The sequence below is a fragment of the Filicampus tigris genome, chromosome 12 (assembly GCF_054856515.1).
Source record: "Filicampus tigris isolate MCC_2025a chromosome 12, RoL_Ftig_1.0, whole genome shotgun sequence".
Classification (NCBI taxonomy): Eukaryota; Metazoa; Chordata; class Actinopteri; order Syngnathiformes; family Syngnathidae; genus Filicampus; species Filicampus tigris.
The window spans coordinates 23,165,126-23,182,594 of NC_141228.1; the positions used below are offsets into that span (position 1 = coordinate 23,165,126).

Sequence of the window (17,469 nt, forward strand, 5' to 3'; positions counted from 1 at the left end):
CAAACGAGACCAGTGTGTTTGTGCACATCAACTTAGATTCAAAGTTCAGCCAGAGATGATTTGTGACTATTTATTTGTTTCTATTCAAACAGAAGAATGCCAGCTTGTCCCGAGACAAGCTGAGGCAGTAACAGACTGTAATAAGAAACACGCCACATGATCAATCAACTGCCTTCTGAATGGGACAGCGTCAATCATCCGGGAGTGGGCGTGGCTACGGTCGAGGCCGACCTCTCCATTCAGGCACTGCTTAGTTTCTGTCTGTCAGGGAGGCGATGGAGGTGGAGTCACTTCCGGATGATGATGATGATGGTCGAGAGGGAGGGAGGAGGGGCTTCACTTGAGGTGCAGCAGCATGCTGGCGGGATTCTGCAAGAAGTCTCGCCACATGTTGGAGAAGCGGCACATGGTGGCGCCGTCGATGACGCGGTGGTCGGCCGACCAGCTGATGTTCATGATGTGAGCGCGGGTCACGTGACCGGACGCGTCAAAGCGTGGCAGCACCTGACCACAAACACAAACAAAGCGGCTCAATACCCCAGGACGCTGACTCTGCCTGCCGCCCGCCCGACGGATGCGCCCACCTGGATTTTCCCCAGCGCCCCAATGGCGACCTCTGGAGGCAGGATGACCGGCTTGGCGTACGTTCCTCCGATCTGCGGGAAACATGCAAGCGTGATGATGAGCTATGCCAAGAAAACTCCCATCAAACTTTTTTTTTGTTTTTCCTTTTTTTATATTCACCGATCCGATGTTGGACAAGCTAAAGGTTCCTCCGCTCAGGTCGGCCGTTCCCAGCTGGCCGGCGGCGCCGAGCTCCTGAAGCCGGTTGAGTTCCTGCGCCACTTCCAAGACGCTGAGCAGCTGCACGTTCTTGACGGTGGGAACCAGCAGACCCAGGCCCGTATCCATGGCGACGCCGATGTTATGAGACGCCTGACCACGCGGCACCACACCACAAGCTGACAATGTTGTGACGTGGCGTCGGACCGAGAGCCGGCGAGCCTCACCTTGTACGTGATGTTCTGACAGGACTCGTCCAACGAGGCGTTGAGGATGGGAAAGTGGGCGAGGCAGAGGGAGGCGGCCTGAGCCAATGAGAGTGCGGCATTAGTGCGGACATATGCAAAAGGGGGTTGTAAACAAACAGTTGCGTGTCTGGAGCGGCCGCCCGCGCAAACCTTGATGAAGAAGGGCATGTAGCTGAGTTTGACCCCGTGACCTCGGGCGTCGGCCTTCAGCTCGGCCCGGAGCGCCACCAGGCGGCTGAGGTCCACTTGGTCGCACAATCCCAAGTGAGGGATGCTGAGCGCTGCCGTCATGCTCTTCACCATCGCCTTGTGGAAGCCTGCAAGGCAAAAGACGCTAAGCTACAATACGCTAACCACGGCCCACACGGGATCAAGTTTGACCTTTGAGCGGCTCGGTCACATCTTTGTCCGCGAGGACGCGGCGGGGCGCGGCGGGCGGCGGCTTGAGGGCCGGCGAGGGCGTGGCCGCGGCGACGGGAGGGCCCGGGGGCGGACTCTGGATCTCCTGGAAGGGGCTCGGAGGCAAGATGGCTCCCGTCTGCCTGGCCAGGAAGTTGAGGATGTCCTCCTTCAGGATGCGGCCGTCTTTTCCCGAGCCCACCACCTCGCTCAGCTTGATCTGACGCAAAAGCGCAAGCCACGTTCAAGCAACACAACAATGTTCAGTTCGCGGAATACGGGGAAAAACGACGACTGGATTCTTGAAACGAGGCTCAGTTTGAAGAGTACAAGCAAGATTGTGAGGAAGATGTTGTGAAGGTGCTGACGTTGTTCTCCATGGCGAGGCGTCGGACGGCGGGCGTGGCCTGCGTCTTGAGTCCTTTGATTTCCTGGTGGGTGTGTTCTTCTCGAGCCATGGCGGGCGTCTCCACCACATCTTCTTCCTGGATCACGTCTGAACGGGCGCAACAAGCGCGTCAGGGTGACAAACGCTGTGTACGCACACGTGGGGTCGAACCACTTCACTGTTTTTTTTTTTTTGTAGCTGACGTTACCCAAACACAGACACGCACCCGAAGTGGACTCGGTCTCGATGTCCACCAAAGGTTTCCCCACCAAGGCGACGTCGTCGGCATCATAGTAAAGTTTTGTGATGATGCCGTCGTACCGGCTGGTGATGGTGACGGATGCCTTGTCGCTTTGCACCTCGCAGATGCTGTCAAACTGAGACACTTTGTCTCCCTCCTTCACGTACCTACGCACACACACACACACCATCAGGAAATAGGCCCTCCCGGCCCGCTAGATACGATTGCAAATGTAGTCGCTGTTTTCACAATCCTTTGCTCATTCCCCATTCCCAAATCACCACAAAAAGATCTTCACTGGAGTTTTGGGGAACTACCTAGGTCCCCTATATGAAAACTCCATGATAGTGAAAAGGGAACGAGTGAAGAATTGTGAAGATGGTCAGTCAAGTGCTCTTAAACCTACCACTCTTTCACCGTCACCTCCATGATTCCCTCGCCGATGTCCGACAATTTGAACTGGACGACGGCTCCGCAACGCGCTGCGCCACATGCATGCACACACACGCGCACACGCCATCAGTGACATCAGCAGTGGCATCATCATCAGCGACATCCCAAAAGGTGCCCAACCTGCAGACGCGTGCAGAGTACGGCCCAACATCTGGAAGCTTCTGCTGCACACCTGCAACTTCCTGTCCAACGTGGGGGTGGGAAGTAAGCGGAGAGTGGCGAGGCCGCGCGCCTCCTGTACACGTAAACATCGCCGGCAGTACTGCTGGATCAGCTGACAGGAAACAACACGCACGCACGTACAAGTCAACGCCATTCAAAAGAAAATGCAATTCACTTTTAAAAAGAGTCAAAAGCAAAGGCAAGTAGACGATTGTGTGGTATGGGGTCACCTCACTTGTCCTGCCATAGTTTTGTTTTACAACTGAAATGGCTCGTGCTACAGGCTTCAGCTGGGCTCAACAACCTGAAATACTACATTCCTGCACGAGCGTACGGTGCCCAAAGCACTTGACAAAGCATGTACTTTGTAAAATATTGTTTTTTTCTTTTCTTTCTCTGATCGCTTGTTTAAAAGCCCTTTAAGGGCGGGCATTGGAAATTAGCATTAGCTATAAATACTGTGATGCTGTGCATTGGAGATTGTTTTTTTCATTCAACTATGTTGTGGCATTTTTCCCTACTCAAATAAACATAAAATGAAAATAATTAGATTAATGGATTCCTTTTGACACGCAAACAGCATGTATTCCATTTGCAGGACACTCAAAAACTGCGTTCCATTCGCCTCGCAAACTCATCACCTACATTGAATTAGCTTGACATAAAGCCAAATAACGTGTTTTAATTCATCAACGACTTTGAGATGGTTTTCATGGTAATATCAATGACACAACGTGACATTGATTTTATGCCTCATTCACCTTTCGGTCAGGCTAGGCTAGCTACTGTAAGGGTTAAAGGACTTTCGCTGTTTTGGTGCTAGCCTGTTCGCATTACAGTATTAGCATCTATCTGGCAGGTCGAGAAAAGCGCACGAGATGCGGCGATCTGAGGGTGACGTCACGGCACCTAGGTTCCACGCGCTGGTCGGAGAAACGTTTCGACATCCGAAGCCGTTTTTGTTTTCGTTGTTGTTCTAAGTTTTGTTGATGTTCTCACCAATCTTCTGAACACCGCGGAAGAGCCTCTTGCCATCGCCGCCATCTTTCTTGGCCTACGTCATATATTCACGCCCCGCTAGCAGCCAATCAACTTGCAACGTCACACGAAAGCGTGCCAGTCGAGGAAAAGTAGCCAATGACGTGTAAAAAAAAACAAAACATTCATTCATTCATCTGAATTTCTGCGGGATTTTAAATTTTCATTTATTTAACAATTAACAAATAGGAAAATATTTTACGCTGCAATAACTTGGTGATTTCACTTACTCAACTCAACTTTATTTATAGATCACTTTAAAAACAACCATGCATACCAAGTGCTGTATATAAAGTAAAAATGAGACATCTACAAGCAAAGACAGTTAAAACAGCGAATAACAAAAACGGTAAACACAATAAAAGACACAAACAATGCCGAGTCTCATGCTGATTATTGATAGACCTTCAATGAAAAGATGACTACGGTGCCTCGTAACCTTTACTTTCTTTGTTTTTTATTAAAAAACAACCACAGATTAGCAGAATTGATTTTTAAAAGCCATTCATAAAAGAATCAATTATGTCATTTGGGTAGGGGGATGCTTGGCTTCCAAGCTCACCTCATGCACGTCTATCCTTCTTTAATTAGATGGAAAGCACATGAAATATGTACAATATCCAGAGGCAGGTTGGCAGAGGGAAGGTTACTTTAAAAAGGAAGGACGACATGAACACCATGTATTTTAGTTGTCGTTATGAATTGATTTTTGCACGTTGACAGTCCTCCTTGCCAGTTGGTGGCGGTAATGCCACAAAATATTTGCACACCGCCCAGAAACATCAACAAAGAAGCGACAACAGCACACAAGAAATGAGAGAAAGTGCAGCTGCTGCTGTCGCAAACGCATTGGGAAAGTTGGGACGCCTAAGAACAAGAAGAAATCCAAGTGGGAGTGAAGATGGAGTCGCCACCAGTGGAGCTCGACGGCAGCGTCATGGAGGGCGTAAGTGACGTCACAAAACGACACTATACGACTGCGAGCAAGTTAGCAGGCGGCTCCTGACTCACCGGCGTCCTATCCTGCCTCCTCTTTTTTATGTCCGCTTCCTTCTCTTGTTTCCCCCCCTTGCTTCCTTCCTTCTTCCTTGCTTCCTGCCAGGGCGGCCAAATCCTGAGAGTGGCGGCGGCGCTCAGCTGCATCAGTGGCTCGCCGGTCACGATCGCCAAAGTCCGAGCAGGCAGGAGCACCCCGGGACTCAGGTTGGGAAAGAAATCGATCAGTGAATAAAGGACGGGACTCGGGTACACAAAGTAACAACAATGGGACTCTGGTCCATAAAAGGAAACGGGGCTCCAGTCGGGCTGCTCGGGGCTGGGGGCAGGAGTCTTGTCAGAGGGGCTCAGAATCAAGAGTCGTCTTGACTGGCCAAGAAAGTTCAAAACACACAATGAATTTGTTTCGGGCTGTTGAAGCCACGCTAGTGCTACAGCAAAGAGGTTATTGTGGCAAAATGTCGGCCATAGTCTAAGGTGAGGGTATGAGCGTCATGAGCGATCAATGCCAGTGCGCCAATTCTGACAAACGATCGTGCAAAATGATGCAGAGCACATGCACGTGTCCCGTTGTCTGAATTTCTTCTATTTGTTTATTCATTGTATTGATTCATTGTATTTGTCATAGTACTCAGTACATTCTTTGCCATAGTTTCTCTTTGGCCACTGTGGAAGGATTTACTTTCAAGGCCTGGATTTGACACCTGTCAGAGACGAGGACTTGCATTTTGGCCGTCGATATGACCGTTTTCTGCTCCTTCATCCACAATTGCGTTTCATGCGTGTTTTGTTGAACTGTTTTTGCTGACCTAAGAATCCAGACTGCAGTGGCATCAGATACATATCAGATTGATGTGCACATACGAAAGAGGGTTGGCGGCCTTTGACCTGTTGTTGTGAACGTGTGCCCGTGTAATGTATGCTGCGTTGTCCACGTGTGTTGTACATTCTACTGTGTGTTGTTGTACGCAGGCCTCAGCACCTGAGCGGCCTCCAGCTGGTTTCCGACATGTGCGCCGGCGTCCTGCAGGGCGGCGCCATCGGCTCCACTGACGTCAGCCTGATGCCGGGAAAGATTCGAGCTGGAAATTACACGGCGGACACACACACGGCAGGGTGACCAGCCACACCGCTACCATACTAATGCGTGTGTATGTGTGTGCGTACACTATGTACTCATTCGCGTGTGTGTGTTAGGAGTGTGTGTCTTTTACTGCAGGTGGCGCTGCCATGTGCTCTGTACGCTGACGCCAGCTCCAACTTGTGCCTCAGAGGAGGAACCAACGCAGAAATGGCGCCACAGATCGACTACACCCTCAAGGTAGGCATCCTCTTTTTTTTTTTCAAGAATGTTATATGCGCCTTCACTAGTCTAAATATGACATTCTGACAAATATTGCGTTTGTGGAATAAGAGTTAATCCACCCGTTTTTAGCCATCTCTGGGGGTGGCCTTTTTGTCACTTCTGTCATATTCCACAAATGCAATATTAATAAGAATGTCATGTTTAGGCTAGTGAAGGAGCATAGAACATATTGTCAAAAAAACATTTGGGTGGATTTCCCCTTTAACGTTAACGTTGTCTCGTTGCATCTTTAGGTCTTCAAACCCATTGTGGAAAAGTTTGGAGTCCATTTTGACTGTGACATCAAAATGAGGTGCGTGATGTGTGTGCGTGTTCAATGGGCTACATCTATTTTATTTGAATCATCATCAGCTTTGATATCCTTTTAATCGTATTTGCAAGTTAATTTGGTCTGGGATGGCCTTTTTCAAGCTATTCTAAACACTCAATAACATTCAATACTATATAAATAAGCATTGCCGCAAGTGGATTGTTGAATAATTATGGAGAATGATGACTTAGCTCCGCGTGATGTCGGCTACAAGCAACGGTTGCAAACAAGAAGTACTTCCCATTGCTAGCTGCTGTTAGCAAAAATTTGCGGGTCGAGTGGGCGGCGACTTGAAAAATGAGTTTGGAAAAGTCAAATCCACTCATGTGGGTGTAAACCACAAACCACATAGATGTTCACCCTGGTTTAGGCATCAAACTGTAGAAAAAAAAGCATTTAGATGGCATGGGACCTTTTGCCTCCCAAGGTCTGCACTAATTTTGGTGCATCTTATCAGTTTATGTTGTGTGTGTGTGTTTGTGTCAGAGGCTTTTACCCAAAGGGCGGCGGCGAGGTGACTGCGACGGTGCGCGCGGTCAAAGAGTTGCAAGCAGTCACCTTGTTGGAGAGAGGAACCATCACCAAGATTCACGGCCGGGCGTACGTGGCCGGCGTCCTGCCCTTCAAGGTACGCCGAACGCCACTCGGAGCGGCGCCGGCGTTGGCGTGCCGCCGCCTGCGTTTGCCTTCATGTGACACGGCCGCGCGTTTTGTGTGCAGCTGGCCAAGGACATGGCGGCGGCCGCCGTGCGCACCATCCGGCGAGAAATCAAGGAGCTGTACATCAACATTCAAGCGGTGCAGGAGAAGGAGAAGGCCTGCGGAAACGGAAACGGAATCATGTGAGCAACGGGCCGCCACTCTCACTTTTGCCAGGGAAATTCACTCCACGTTGAATTGCCTCATCGTGTTATTACTGATACGCTACAAAATCAATTGACGGACAAGTCTTTTTGAAATCAGAAATCCAAAATAGTTGTTCAGCTGACTGCACAAAAGGCTTGCAATAGCTCAGCATAATTACAGATAACCTGTTTTCTAAATTGACTCATTGAAATTTGGGTACAGACTTGAGCAAGAATGGTGAAAGTTGACACGCATGATTAGCTTTTGGCGGCCACTTTGATGTCACCTGTGCTTTGAGGTCTTTTCACGCTGCACTTATTGTTCTTGGTGCGGATCACAGTTCAAGCTTGCCCATATTTGGAAGTTGCTGTGTAGCGGCCAACCAGGAAGTATCAGCGAGGTGTTTTTCGCCGGTAGTTCTGTTGATGTTCGCTCTCTGAAATCGCTCCGCCTGAGGGCCTGGCCTATTAAACGCGCCTTCTAATACAGCCGTTCACTGAACGGTGAGCCTGTTGAAGTTTTTGAGGCTGCATGTTTCCTTTTCAGCGTGCGCGAACGCTTCCGTTTGGCCTCGTCCTCCACAAAACTGCTGAACACAGCACAAACCTGTTAAGAATTTCCACCCAAATAAATGGAATTCCTGTTCCTAGGAGGTTGGCGGCCGATGTCAAGTTTTGGCAGGAGCATTGTCGCCATTCTGCCATTTTTCCTGAGTGATGTGGGCGTGTGCAAAGCATCGAGTGGGTAGCTACTTGAATAATGAGCATCCCATCGAGGTCACAACCTGGCCAAAATCCGATCGGCTCGTTTTGCAGGCCTTTTACAAACAATCCACAAAGTACAAAGATGTCAAACACAACCAACTTTTGATATTTTTCCTCTCATTGATGAAGAGTCATTGAAACATTTCACATTTGTTTGTTTTCAGAATCATAGCAGAGTCATGCACGGGGTGTTTGTTTGCGGGTTCCGCTCTGGGCAAGAAAGGTGAGGTGCGCTTTCGCCACCAGGAGGCAGCGTTTACATTCCTGGCTTTTTAACTGCACCGTCATATGTGCGTTTTTTTTCAGGTGTGTATGCAGACAAAATTGGCATCGAAGCTGCAGAGATGCTGCTAAGAAACATTCGCCACAACGGCTGCGTGGATGAATTCCTGCAGGATCAGGTGAGTGGGCGGCGGCGGGACACTTGGTGGGAAGCCAGCTGAATTGCGAGCTGACGTCCAAGGGGCAAAACACAAGGCGGTGACATGTAGCGCACTACCAGTCAGGTGCAAAACAGTTTTCCATATTCCATTTGAGAAGAACAGCCAGTCGATCACAGCAAAGCTCATTTACCTATCAAATAATAATGAGAAAGCCAATCATCTCATTTGCCGGGCGAACTAGAATAGCTTGAAAAAGGCCATCCTGGCCATATCAATCCAAATTATCTTGAAACCTGATCAAAGATTAGTAGGGGGGAAAAAACTTTTTTTTTTTTTTTTTTTTTGGGGTATTAACCAAGGCTGTCAGAAGGGGTGGGGCATGCATTGACTGGCTCCACCCTAACCCCCAAAATAAAATGTAGCAGGAGGGCGGTCCGAGATTAGCGGCTTGGACGCGGCGAGCGGGCGTGTTGACGTTTGTGTGCGGTGCGCTCTCCTTCAGCTCATCGTCTTCATGGCGCTGGCCAAGGGGACGTCTCGGATCCGAACGGGCGCCGTCACGCTCCACACGCAGACCGCCATCCACGTGGCCGAGCGGATGACTCAGGTGAGAGGTCACGTCACGCCACTGCGGCTGTCAGAGCTCATCCAGCTCTGACCTAGGGTCAAAGGTCAACCCTTAGCAAGCCACCTTTGTGATTGTTAAGAGTTTTAGCTCCAGTCTTTGGAAATTGCACCACCGTAAAGTTGAGCCCAACTCTGAAGAAATCTGTCACAAATGTCAGCAGGCAACGGTGAACTGTCCCGGTTCAAATTTCTGCCTGAAGTTTTCTACTTGTTTCGACTTGAGCTGGTTGAATGACATCATAGCACCCTGATTGATAGTTTTCTTTTTTTTACAGGCAAAGTTCACAATAACGAAATGTGAGGACGAGCTGAACGTCACCTACATCATCGAATGTCAAGGGTCCGGGGTCCCCAACCTTAACCTAGACATGCCCTCATGAAGCCACCCCCCTCCACCCTCCAACTTTAAAGTTCAGTGAATGAATCCTTAATAAATGAATGATTGAAGTGTTGTGCTGTCTCGATTGTTGTTGTTTGGCTGGCGCATAGCTCAAAACACGTCTGTCAGTCGAGTCCTCCCATCATCTTGATGACTGACAGGTGTTGATGATGTCATCCGACATCCTCATCCAGCCATCTTATATCGCTCTGTGCATAGTGTCCCTCTTTTTTATCCGTTTATCTTGAGTCGAGGCACCAAGGTGTCTTCCTTAGAGTTTGGAGCTTTGGTGCCTTCCTTGGAGGTTGGAGTCTTGCTCATGTGGGCTTAATTTGGCCAAGGAGCTCCCAGACGGCGAGAAAACGTTTAGATTAACCACTGGCGCTATACAAAACCCAGCTGAACGGAATTATTTTTCCTTTCCACTTCTCTCGTTCGGGCTCGCGAGCGAGTCGGACTCTGTCCCGCACCAGATGTTGTCAAGTGGACCACTTCCTGCAGAGCCGCCTCCTTTCCGTGACATCGCAAGTGATGATTGACCGCTTGACCCGACGGAGGCGCCGGTCGCCCTGGTAACGAGCCGAGCCCGATGTAAACTCACACCTGCAGCAGAAACCCGAGAGCCAGTCGGGACACATGACACCCCACAAGTCGTCCACTCACTCCTCCGACCTGCAGCAAGATGCACCAAGACGGCCGGCGGCTCCTCCAGCCTTCGCCCGCGGGACCGAGCACCAACTGCGTGTGGATCTCTCTAATTGCAGGTGAATGTGACGTCGTTGCTGTGACACAAACTGCACAATCTGTGATGTCACGCCGCTGACTCTGCGCCTCCAGCCGAAACGACAGAGTTGTGACGTCATGACTGACAAGCTCATGCTTGTTGACACTCGGTGATTTGTTGTGAGAATTGGCGAGTTTGTTGAACAAACAGCAGCCGCACGTACGGAGCTCCGAAGGTTACGTGAGGAGTCAAATACAGTTATGATAAATGAACACCGAAAGGCGAAAACCGGTCGCACAAACACTCCCCTTTTATGCTGATATAAGGACTATGCGATGAAAAATTAATGACGACATGCGCAGAGGTAAATTATCTTTCTGATATAAAGACTATGCGATGAAAAATTAATGATGACATGCGCAGAGGTAAATTATCTTTCTGATATTGCGCACAGCAGGTACTTCCGACTACAACTTGCTACCATAAATGTACTACTGATTGAGATGTTTAACTTCTGAATTTACAAACTACTGATGTAAAAAAACGCGCAGGACGTTTAGTATTTCCAGCTAAGACTAACTCCAAAGTCCGGGAGTTGTGGTTCTTTTTGGGGTTGTTTTTTTCCTCGCCGCGTTCTTTTGAGTTGACATTGCTGTTTTCCCGGGAACATTGAAGGCAGCGCAGTTCGCTCCGTGTGCTGATTGGCTGCAGTCGACACGGAGCGCCGGTGGCCATGGTAACGAGTCTTGGAAGAGACTTGCTCAATCTCACTTTCGGACAGCCGCCGTCGGTAATCCCAGCTAACGCGCTAACATGCTAAGCCGCGATGATTTGACGGCGGACAACTGAAAAATCAGGAAAATTCCCTTCGAAAAGCGTCCAAAAGTTTCCCCGAGGGAAGCGCGTGCGCGTGGGGGGCGCGATGGGAAGATGAGGACAAAGTTGACAACTTGTTGACGGCTAGCAGCTAGCTTCGCTGTTAGCCTGCCAGTCGACAAGTTGAGCGTCCAGCATTTAGACGGGGACACATGACCCAAACCACCCACAGCCCGGTTCTGTCCGCCTTGTTCGGCGTGACGGAGGCCGACGCTGAACCGCTGGGAGCCGCAGAGTTCATCAAAGGTAAAATAAAACAAAAATAGAAACTTGCACCACAATTTAAAAAGCTCGTCACTCAGACGGAAATATTGGCTCGCCAAGTAGTTGAGTGAACTTTTGACATGTTTAACGAAATTTGAGCAATCTGAATGTAAAGTCTCCCAGAAAAGTAGATGATCAATTTGCTTGATTGCTTTTGCTAATGATGTCAAACGGAGATCAGGTTCTACCCTGACCCCAATTTGATCTCAAGTGGGCCTGACTAATACATTTGTGGCGGCAGAAGCCGTAAGTAACGAATATTATACTATTCTATATTTTGGTGGCAGTAAAAAAAAAAAATCACATTCATTATGATGCAAATCAGAACCAATTAAGTGGGTTGGCCTCAGCACCGCCAATTCTGAGACCATGGTGCCCAGTCTGAAGAGGGTGGCGAGCCCTCTCCAAGGTCAGGGATGAGATCCTGTTCAAGTGCGTTGGGGTCTTGTTGACCAGTGAGGGGAGATGCACAGGTGGATCGCTCGTCGTGCTGAAAAAGGAGCTGAGCCCAGAGGCCGAGCGCTCGATTTAGCGCTCCATCTACCTTCTTGCACTCTCACACCCTCGCGACAAGATGACGGATACAAGCGGCCCTAATGTGTTTCCTCCGCAGGGTGTCGGGGGTTTCTCCCCTTAGAAATCGCTCGGAGTCCAGCCGCTGCTCCTCTGCATCGAGAGGAGCCAGATGAGGCGGCCCGGGCCTCTTAGCCCGCACGTTTGATACCACTGCAATATGCCACTCAGATTGTCGCCATAGTAACTGCGTTTCCTCTATCTTAATTTCTCATGATTGGGGGGGTCGGAAATGTTGAACGTTCGCAATCATTCACTCACAGTTTCGGAATTATCCAGGTTGGCGAGTGGAAATGTGTTGTCTGTGTGTGTGTGTGTGCCTTGCCAACTAATCCTAATGATTGCATCTCGTGTGCCAGAGCGTCTGTATTTCGCCACGCTACGAAGCAAACCCAAGAGCACGGCCAACACGCACTACTTCTGCACGGACGACGAGTTTGTCTACGAAAAGTAAGCGCCGGCCCCCTGGCAGCCCGCCGCTGGCGCTGCGCGGCGTGCTCATTTGCTTCCTGTGGTGTGTCTGGCCAGTTTCTACGCAGACTTCGGTCCTCTCAACTTGGCCATGTTGTACCGATACTGCTGCAAGCTCAACAAGAAGCTCAAGGTGAGTTCCTGTCGCCGCCGCCGCCGCCGCCCTCCATTGGAATGTCCACCGTCTGCCTGCGCACCGTCACGCTCTGTCACTTGCACAAGCGTGCACGTGTGCGCCTGCTTGATAGGCCTGGGTCATACGGCACCCAAAGAAAAAAAGAAAAATCACCCTATATTTATTTTGTGTCGAGCCTTTTTCATTCTTGCGGTACAACACGGGTTGGTTTCGGCCCATAAAGCAGAGAAGAGAGCTTTTGGGGAAAATGAACAAGCACAACAGACAATTTGACTTGACTTTTTTTTTTTTTTTTGACACCTCAAACCATGAAAGGATACGATACAATTTTATTGATATAGCGCATTTCATAACAGCTAGAGCTCTTACAATAAAACAATAAATAATAAACATGTCTGATTTGGTGGAGGACGAATGTAATCAGACATTTCCTTCAACAAGGTCTTCGATTGTTGAATTGATTATTAAAAGTCACATTTTGAAATTTGTCATTGATGAAGGCTTAAAAAAAAATTCATATTGGGTGAGCTGTTGCGCGGCTGCGCGTGTCCGTCGTCTTTTTGGAAGCTGGCCTGCTTGACGTTTGCACTTTTTGCATCGTTGGCAAAATCTGCCGCGCTGCTTGTTTGCCTTGCTCAAGTCCAACTTTGTCTGCTTTGTGTGCGTGCGTTGGTTTGCGTGCGCAGTCATTCACGCTGAGCCGGAAACGCATCGTGCACTACAGCAGCTTCGACCAGAGGAAACGCTCCAACGCGGCCGTGCTCATCGGCGCATATGCGGTGAGACCCCAACGAACGCACGCACGCACGCACGCACACACACGCAGCGACGGCCGCGCTTAACCTTGACCTTGACCTTGATTGTGTGTGTGTCAGGTGATCTACTTGAAGAAAACGCCGGAAGAGGCTTACAGAGCTTTGGTGTCGGGATCCAACGCCTCCTACCTGCCCTTCAGGTCCACACAAAAACGGAACCGCTCCACACAAACCCTTCTCAGTACCTTAATTACATCCCCACGCAGCGCGTGTGCGTGTGTCTGCATGTGTGTGTGCGTGAGGGATAAAGACCGTGTGTGTGTGTGTGCGTGTGTGTTCGTGAGCTAAATTGAGGGTTAAGCTGCTGGTGGATTGTCTTGGCTCCTGAGGCCCCGCCCACCCGCTGGTGCCTTCACAGACTGCCTGACAAACGGAAATTGTCAAAGTTGTCTTTGTGTTTTCCTGAGATTTGTCCGACTTTGTTTGTGTGCAGGGACGCGTCGTTTGGGAAGTGCACCTTCAACCTGAGCGTTCTGGACTGTCTGCTGGGCATCCGGAAGGTGAGACTCCATCACGTGTTGCCGTTTTGCAAGTCCTCACCCGTGAGCGCGTTGTGGCGCTCGGCTGTCGCCTTCATGTTGTTGTTTTTTTGTTTGTTTTTGCGCGTGTGACGCTTTCAGGCTCTCCAACACGGATTCTTTGACTTTGAGTCTTTCGACGTGGACGAGTACGAACATTACGAGGTAGGGAGCGGCGGTCCCGTGATGCACTGCGCGTTGGCACCGAGCCGCCTCTTACGTCGTCGTCGACTTCCTTTTACTCAGCGCGTGGAGAACGGCGACCTGAACTGGATCGTTCCGGGAAAACTTCTGGCCTTTAGTGGGCCGCATCCCAAAAGCAAAATGGAGAACGGTAGGTTTTTTGGGCTCATTTTTGACATCCTCTTTTGTTGACGAATTGCACGGGGCGCGCGTGTCGCCGGCAGGTTACCCCCTCCACGCGCCCGAGTCGTACTTCCCGTACTTCCGGTCGCGCGGCGTGGTGGCGGTGGTGCGTCTGAACAAGAAGATCTACGACTCGGCCCGCTTTGCCGACGGCGGCTTCCGTCACTGGGACTTGTTCTTCCTGGACGGGAGCACGCCCGGCGACGCCATCACGCGGCGCTTCCTGGCGCTGTGCGACACCACGCCGAGCGCCCTGGCCGTGCACTGCAAAGGTGAGCTTCCGCCTCGCCCGCCCGCCCGCTCGCTCGCTCTCACGCTTTGGTGTCGCCCGCAGCCGGCCTGGGCAGGACGGGCACGTTGATCGGCTGCTACCTGATGAAGCACTACCGCTTCAGCGCCGCCGAAGCCATCGCCTGGATCCGCATCTGCAGGCCCGGCTCCGTTATTGGACCTCAGCAGCACTTCCTGGAAGAGTGAGACCGCCCGTCCCCAAATGAAAAGCGCTTGCCATACGCGACAATTCGGAGTGTGCGTCTCCACACCTGCCCCCCCCCCCCCCCCCAAAAAAAAAACTACATGGGGGGGGGGGGGGGGGGGAGCGATATGATTCAAGGACACTACATCAAATGTAACGATTCAATTCAGTTTGGTCGATTCAAAACTGATTTTCTGAGTTTGATTTGTTTTGGTGACAAAGACCTGACACATGACGACAAAGAGCAAATATGACGGATGAGCTAGCAAATTTGACAATAAACAAGGTCACGGCATGACAAATTGACCAACGTGGCACTTGTGAGCGGTGTCCATTCACTTGTCATCTGTTTTGTTTTTTTGTTTTTTTGTGGGCAGGAAGCAGGCGTGGCTATGGTTGCTAGGAGACCATCAGCGCTCGCAGGGTTCAAAGGCCACGGAGAACGAGGACCACGTCGGTGACTTGGCGTCCGGCGTGGAGGGCCTCACATTAAACGGCGCCGGGCGGCCTTCGCTGGGCGAGGAGCGCCTGCACGAGGTAAACGCGTGAACGTCGTAAGCGCGCACAACAAAAGACGAACGCGTGTTGGTGTTGTTGTGTGGCCGCAGGGCGACATGAGCGAGAGGTCGCCTCCCACTCAGGGAGACAAACTGCGAGCCCTGAAAGGTCGCCGACCCTTCCGGCCCGCCGCCTCTGCGGCTGTCAGGTATTACCGCCCCCCCGCCTCTCCCCCACCTGTCGGTCAAAGTCACATGACCTTTGAGTGACAGCCGGATGTGCCGGTTTGCCTTGCAGGGTGGAGCAGCGCGGCGACACGCCGACACGGCCAATCAGGTCAGCGTGCGTCACAAACACATGACGAAAACGAGACGAGACGAACGCGTGACAACAAATGTGACAACCAGGACAAACCTTAAATCGTACAATGCCAAGTCACTGATACCACGAGCACTTTTGATCGATAAAATGACTCTGAAAAGTTGTCTGATCATTTTAAAGAAAGACCTTTAAAGGCAGAAGCGTAGAAGACTGCGCATAACAGAACTGAAGTACAAAATAAAACACAAACAACTCATTCTGATTCCATTTGCAATAAATGAACAGAAGTGCAAACTAAAGCAGTCGGACCGAAATAGTGACAGAAACTCACTGACGATGCCCGCCTCCGCCCGCTACCGACACTTGCTATCGATACTCGGCCATCCCTGGTGACCTCTACCTGAGAAGTGTGACAAAAGTTCCTAACGGCGTCTCGTCATCAGACTTTGGACGGGCGCCGATGGTGGCTCCGCCTCCTCCCCGCTGAAGTCATTGAAGTCGCCGGCGTCCTCCGCTTCGGCCGCAGCCAAGAGGATCGGTCGCAGCGCGTCGGCATCGGCGAGCGGCTTGAGGTCAGACGCTTCCCTCGCTCCTTCTTCATTTCCTCCTAGGTTGTCTCGGGCGTCTCATTGGCCACTGCCGTCACGTGACTCGTCACCTCGGACCGCTTGATGCGTGTGTGCGTGCGTGCGTGCGTGTGTGTACGCCAGCTCCCGATTGGCCGGCTCGCTCGGCGACGTGTACGGCACGCGCGCGCCCTCGTCTTTGGCCCCGCGTGCTTACGCTAGCTCGTTGACGTCGGGACGCCACCTGAGTCGCTCCATTCCTGTAAGTTTGCTGGCCCCGCCCCTTTGTGCTGATTGCTTTGCTGTGCTGAGATATCACCGACGAAACGCTCATTTCCCTACTTTTTTTTTTTTAGTGTGTGTGGATGTGCACGCGTGGTGTGTCGCTCCCTGAACCTCAAATCCTGTCATGTGACCCGCCCAACCGCCCACACACTTTGATAGCTGCGATGACATCATTATTAACCAATCAGGAGGACGCGGCGGCACGTGTCACCACTTGAGCGGCCTGCGTGTCACATGACATGTTCCCATTGTTAGCGACAAGTTAACAAGCAGCGCTGATTATAATTTTTTTTGTTTGTTTGTTTCCAGTCGCTTCAGTCTGACTGCATCAACTTCTAGAAGGTCGCACGTGCCTTGAATGAGCCGCACACATTCCTTCCATGACCTCCAAAGTCACACGCCCGTGCACAGTGAGAAAATCCAAAAGTTGACATCGTCAAGACATCCGGATCAGCTGAGGGAGCAACAATCCTGTTGTCACGTTCACCACGTCGACTGTCATCCTTTTTGCTATGACGTCACCATGGAAACCGCAAACTTTGGCCTGAGCTGACCTCTTGTGAGCAGATGAGCGACGCACGCGCCGGCAGGCTGTTGGCCCAGCGCTAGCTGTTAGCTCAAGGAGGAAGAAGACTTTTAAAGTTTGATTCCAATGTTTTTTTTTTAACAAAATTACTCGTGATCTTTGATGACTTGATTGGTCATCTGTGGATCTGTGACCAATCACAGCATCATTCCAATCTTCTACCTCTTCCATTTTGTTTGTTGTAGGAGGCACTTTCAAAATAAGAGTTGCAGGGACCACATTTTTTCTTGCTCTAAATTTTATAGTCTCAAGTTTGAAGTTTGTTTAATGGTAATGATGATGATGATGACGATGAAGATGAAGTGCCATAAGGAAGCGTGGAGGCAGGAGGAGGAGCGAGCGCTTCATGCGGTTCGTGATGAGAGCAGCATTCGTCGGCTTTTATTTTGATGGGAAGCTACCTGTTGATGGGCTTCCTTTGGAATATTTTTGGGGAAAGAGATTTATTTTCTTGTAAGTCGTTTTAGCAGAAGGAAATAAATTATTTTTGTTGACGTGTTTTGTGTTTGGACAGTCGTGTGATCAACAGGAGATGCATGACGTCACTTTCATCTGGAACTAATCGATGAGTCCGTTCAGAAGTCACCCTCCCACTGTTGTCCTCAAATCCCT

The 17,469-nt window shown here is 50.5% G+C and overlaps 3 protein-coding genes across 5 annotated transcripts; 2 read left to right on the plus strand and 1 right to left on the minus strand.

Annotated features, from left to right (window-relative positions):
- Positions 1–56: 56 nt before the first annotated feature.
- dbt (dihydrolipoamide branched chain transacylase E2) lies at positions 57–3,809 on the minus strand. Of its 3 annotated transcripts, none has more exons than XM_086046658.1 (11): positions 3,674–3,809; positions 2,633–2,786; positions 2,466–2,541; positions 2,045–2,226; positions 1,799–1,926; positions 1,413–1,650; positions 1,182–1,348; positions 1,011–1,088; positions 745–936; positions 585–656; positions 57–504 (listed from the first exon to the last, which is right to left on the minus strand). In XM_086046658.1, exons 1-11 carry the CDS (start codon positions 3,716–3,718, stop codon positions 337–339), a joined length of 1,500 nt encoding a protein of 499 aa, XP_085902784.1. In that variant the 5' UTR covers positions 3,719–3,809; the 3' UTR covers positions 57–336. The 3 variants fall into 3 exon arrangements, 2 of the variants coding, with proteins under 2 accessions (XP_085902784.1, XP_085902786.1); XM_086046660.1 differs by having other exon boundaries at positions 3,584–3,724; XR_015088909.1 differs by having other exon boundaries at positions 427–504; positions 745–962.
- A 650-nt stretch (positions 3,810–4,459) lies between these two features.
- Positions 4,460–9,456, plus strand: rtca (RNA 3'-terminal phosphate cyclase). The gene is made up of 11 exons (XM_086046486.1): positions 4,460–4,658; positions 4,815–4,915; positions 5,681–5,824; positions 5,906–6,029; positions 6,308–6,366; positions 6,871–7,012; positions 7,105–7,226; positions 8,159–8,217; positions 8,301–8,395; positions 8,880–8,984; positions 9,280–9,456. The coding sequence occupies exons 1-11, from the start codon at positions 4,614–4,616 to the stop codon at positions 9,382–9,384; spliced, it is 1,101 nt and encodes a 366-aa protein (XP_085902612.1). The 5' UTR covers positions 4,460–4,613; the 3' UTR covers positions 9,385–9,456.
- A 1,364-nt stretch (positions 9,457–10,820) lies between these two features.
- cdc14ab (cell division cycle 14Ab) lies at positions 10,821–17,351 on the plus strand. The gene is given in 16 exon segments (XM_086046483.1): positions 10,821–11,229; positions 12,180–12,270; positions 12,349–12,424; positions 13,114–13,206; positions 13,303–13,382; positions 13,676–13,742; positions 13,863–13,925; positions 14,007–14,094; positions 14,168–14,398; positions 14,461–14,599; positions 14,979–15,144; positions 15,146–15,201; positions 15,203–15,307; positions 15,397–15,435; positions 15,864–15,992; positions 16,581–17,351. Coding segments are annotated over 16 exon segments (1,566 nt in total). The 5' UTR covers positions 10,821–11,135; the 3' UTR covers positions 16,630–17,351.
- The last annotated feature ends 118 nt before the right edge of the window (positions 17,352–17,469 follow it).

What these genes read in the sequence shown, in the direction of transcription:
- dbt (XM_086046658.1), bottom strand. Translation starts at nt 3,718, where the DNA reads ATGGCGGCGATGGCAAGAGGCTCTTCCGCGGTGTTCAGAAGATTG. An exon ending in CCGCGGTGTTCAGAAGATTG is followed by an intron (nt 2,787 to 3,673) that starts GTGAGAACATCA and finishes GTTTCCTGTCAG; the next exon opens with CTGATCCAGCAGTACTGCCG. An exon ending in TGTGACCGAGCCGCTCAAAG is followed by an intron (nt 1,349 to 1,412) that starts GTCAAACTTGAT and finishes TTTGCCTTGCAG; the next exon opens with GCTTCCACAAGGCGATGGTG.
- rtca (XM_086046486.1), top strand. Translation starts at nt 4,614, where the DNA reads ATGGAGTCGCCACCAGTGGAGCTCGACGGCAGCGTCATGGAGGGC. An exon ending in GCGGACACACACACGGCAGG is followed by an intron (nt 5,825 to 5,905) that starts GTGACCAGCCAC and finishes TGTGTGTGTTAG; the next exon opens with GAGTGTGTGTCTTTTACTGC. An exon ending in AGATCGACTACACCCTCAAG is followed by an intron (nt 6,030 to 6,307) that starts GTAGGCATCCTC and finishes TTGCATCTTTAG; the next exon opens with GTCTTCAAACCCATTGTGGA.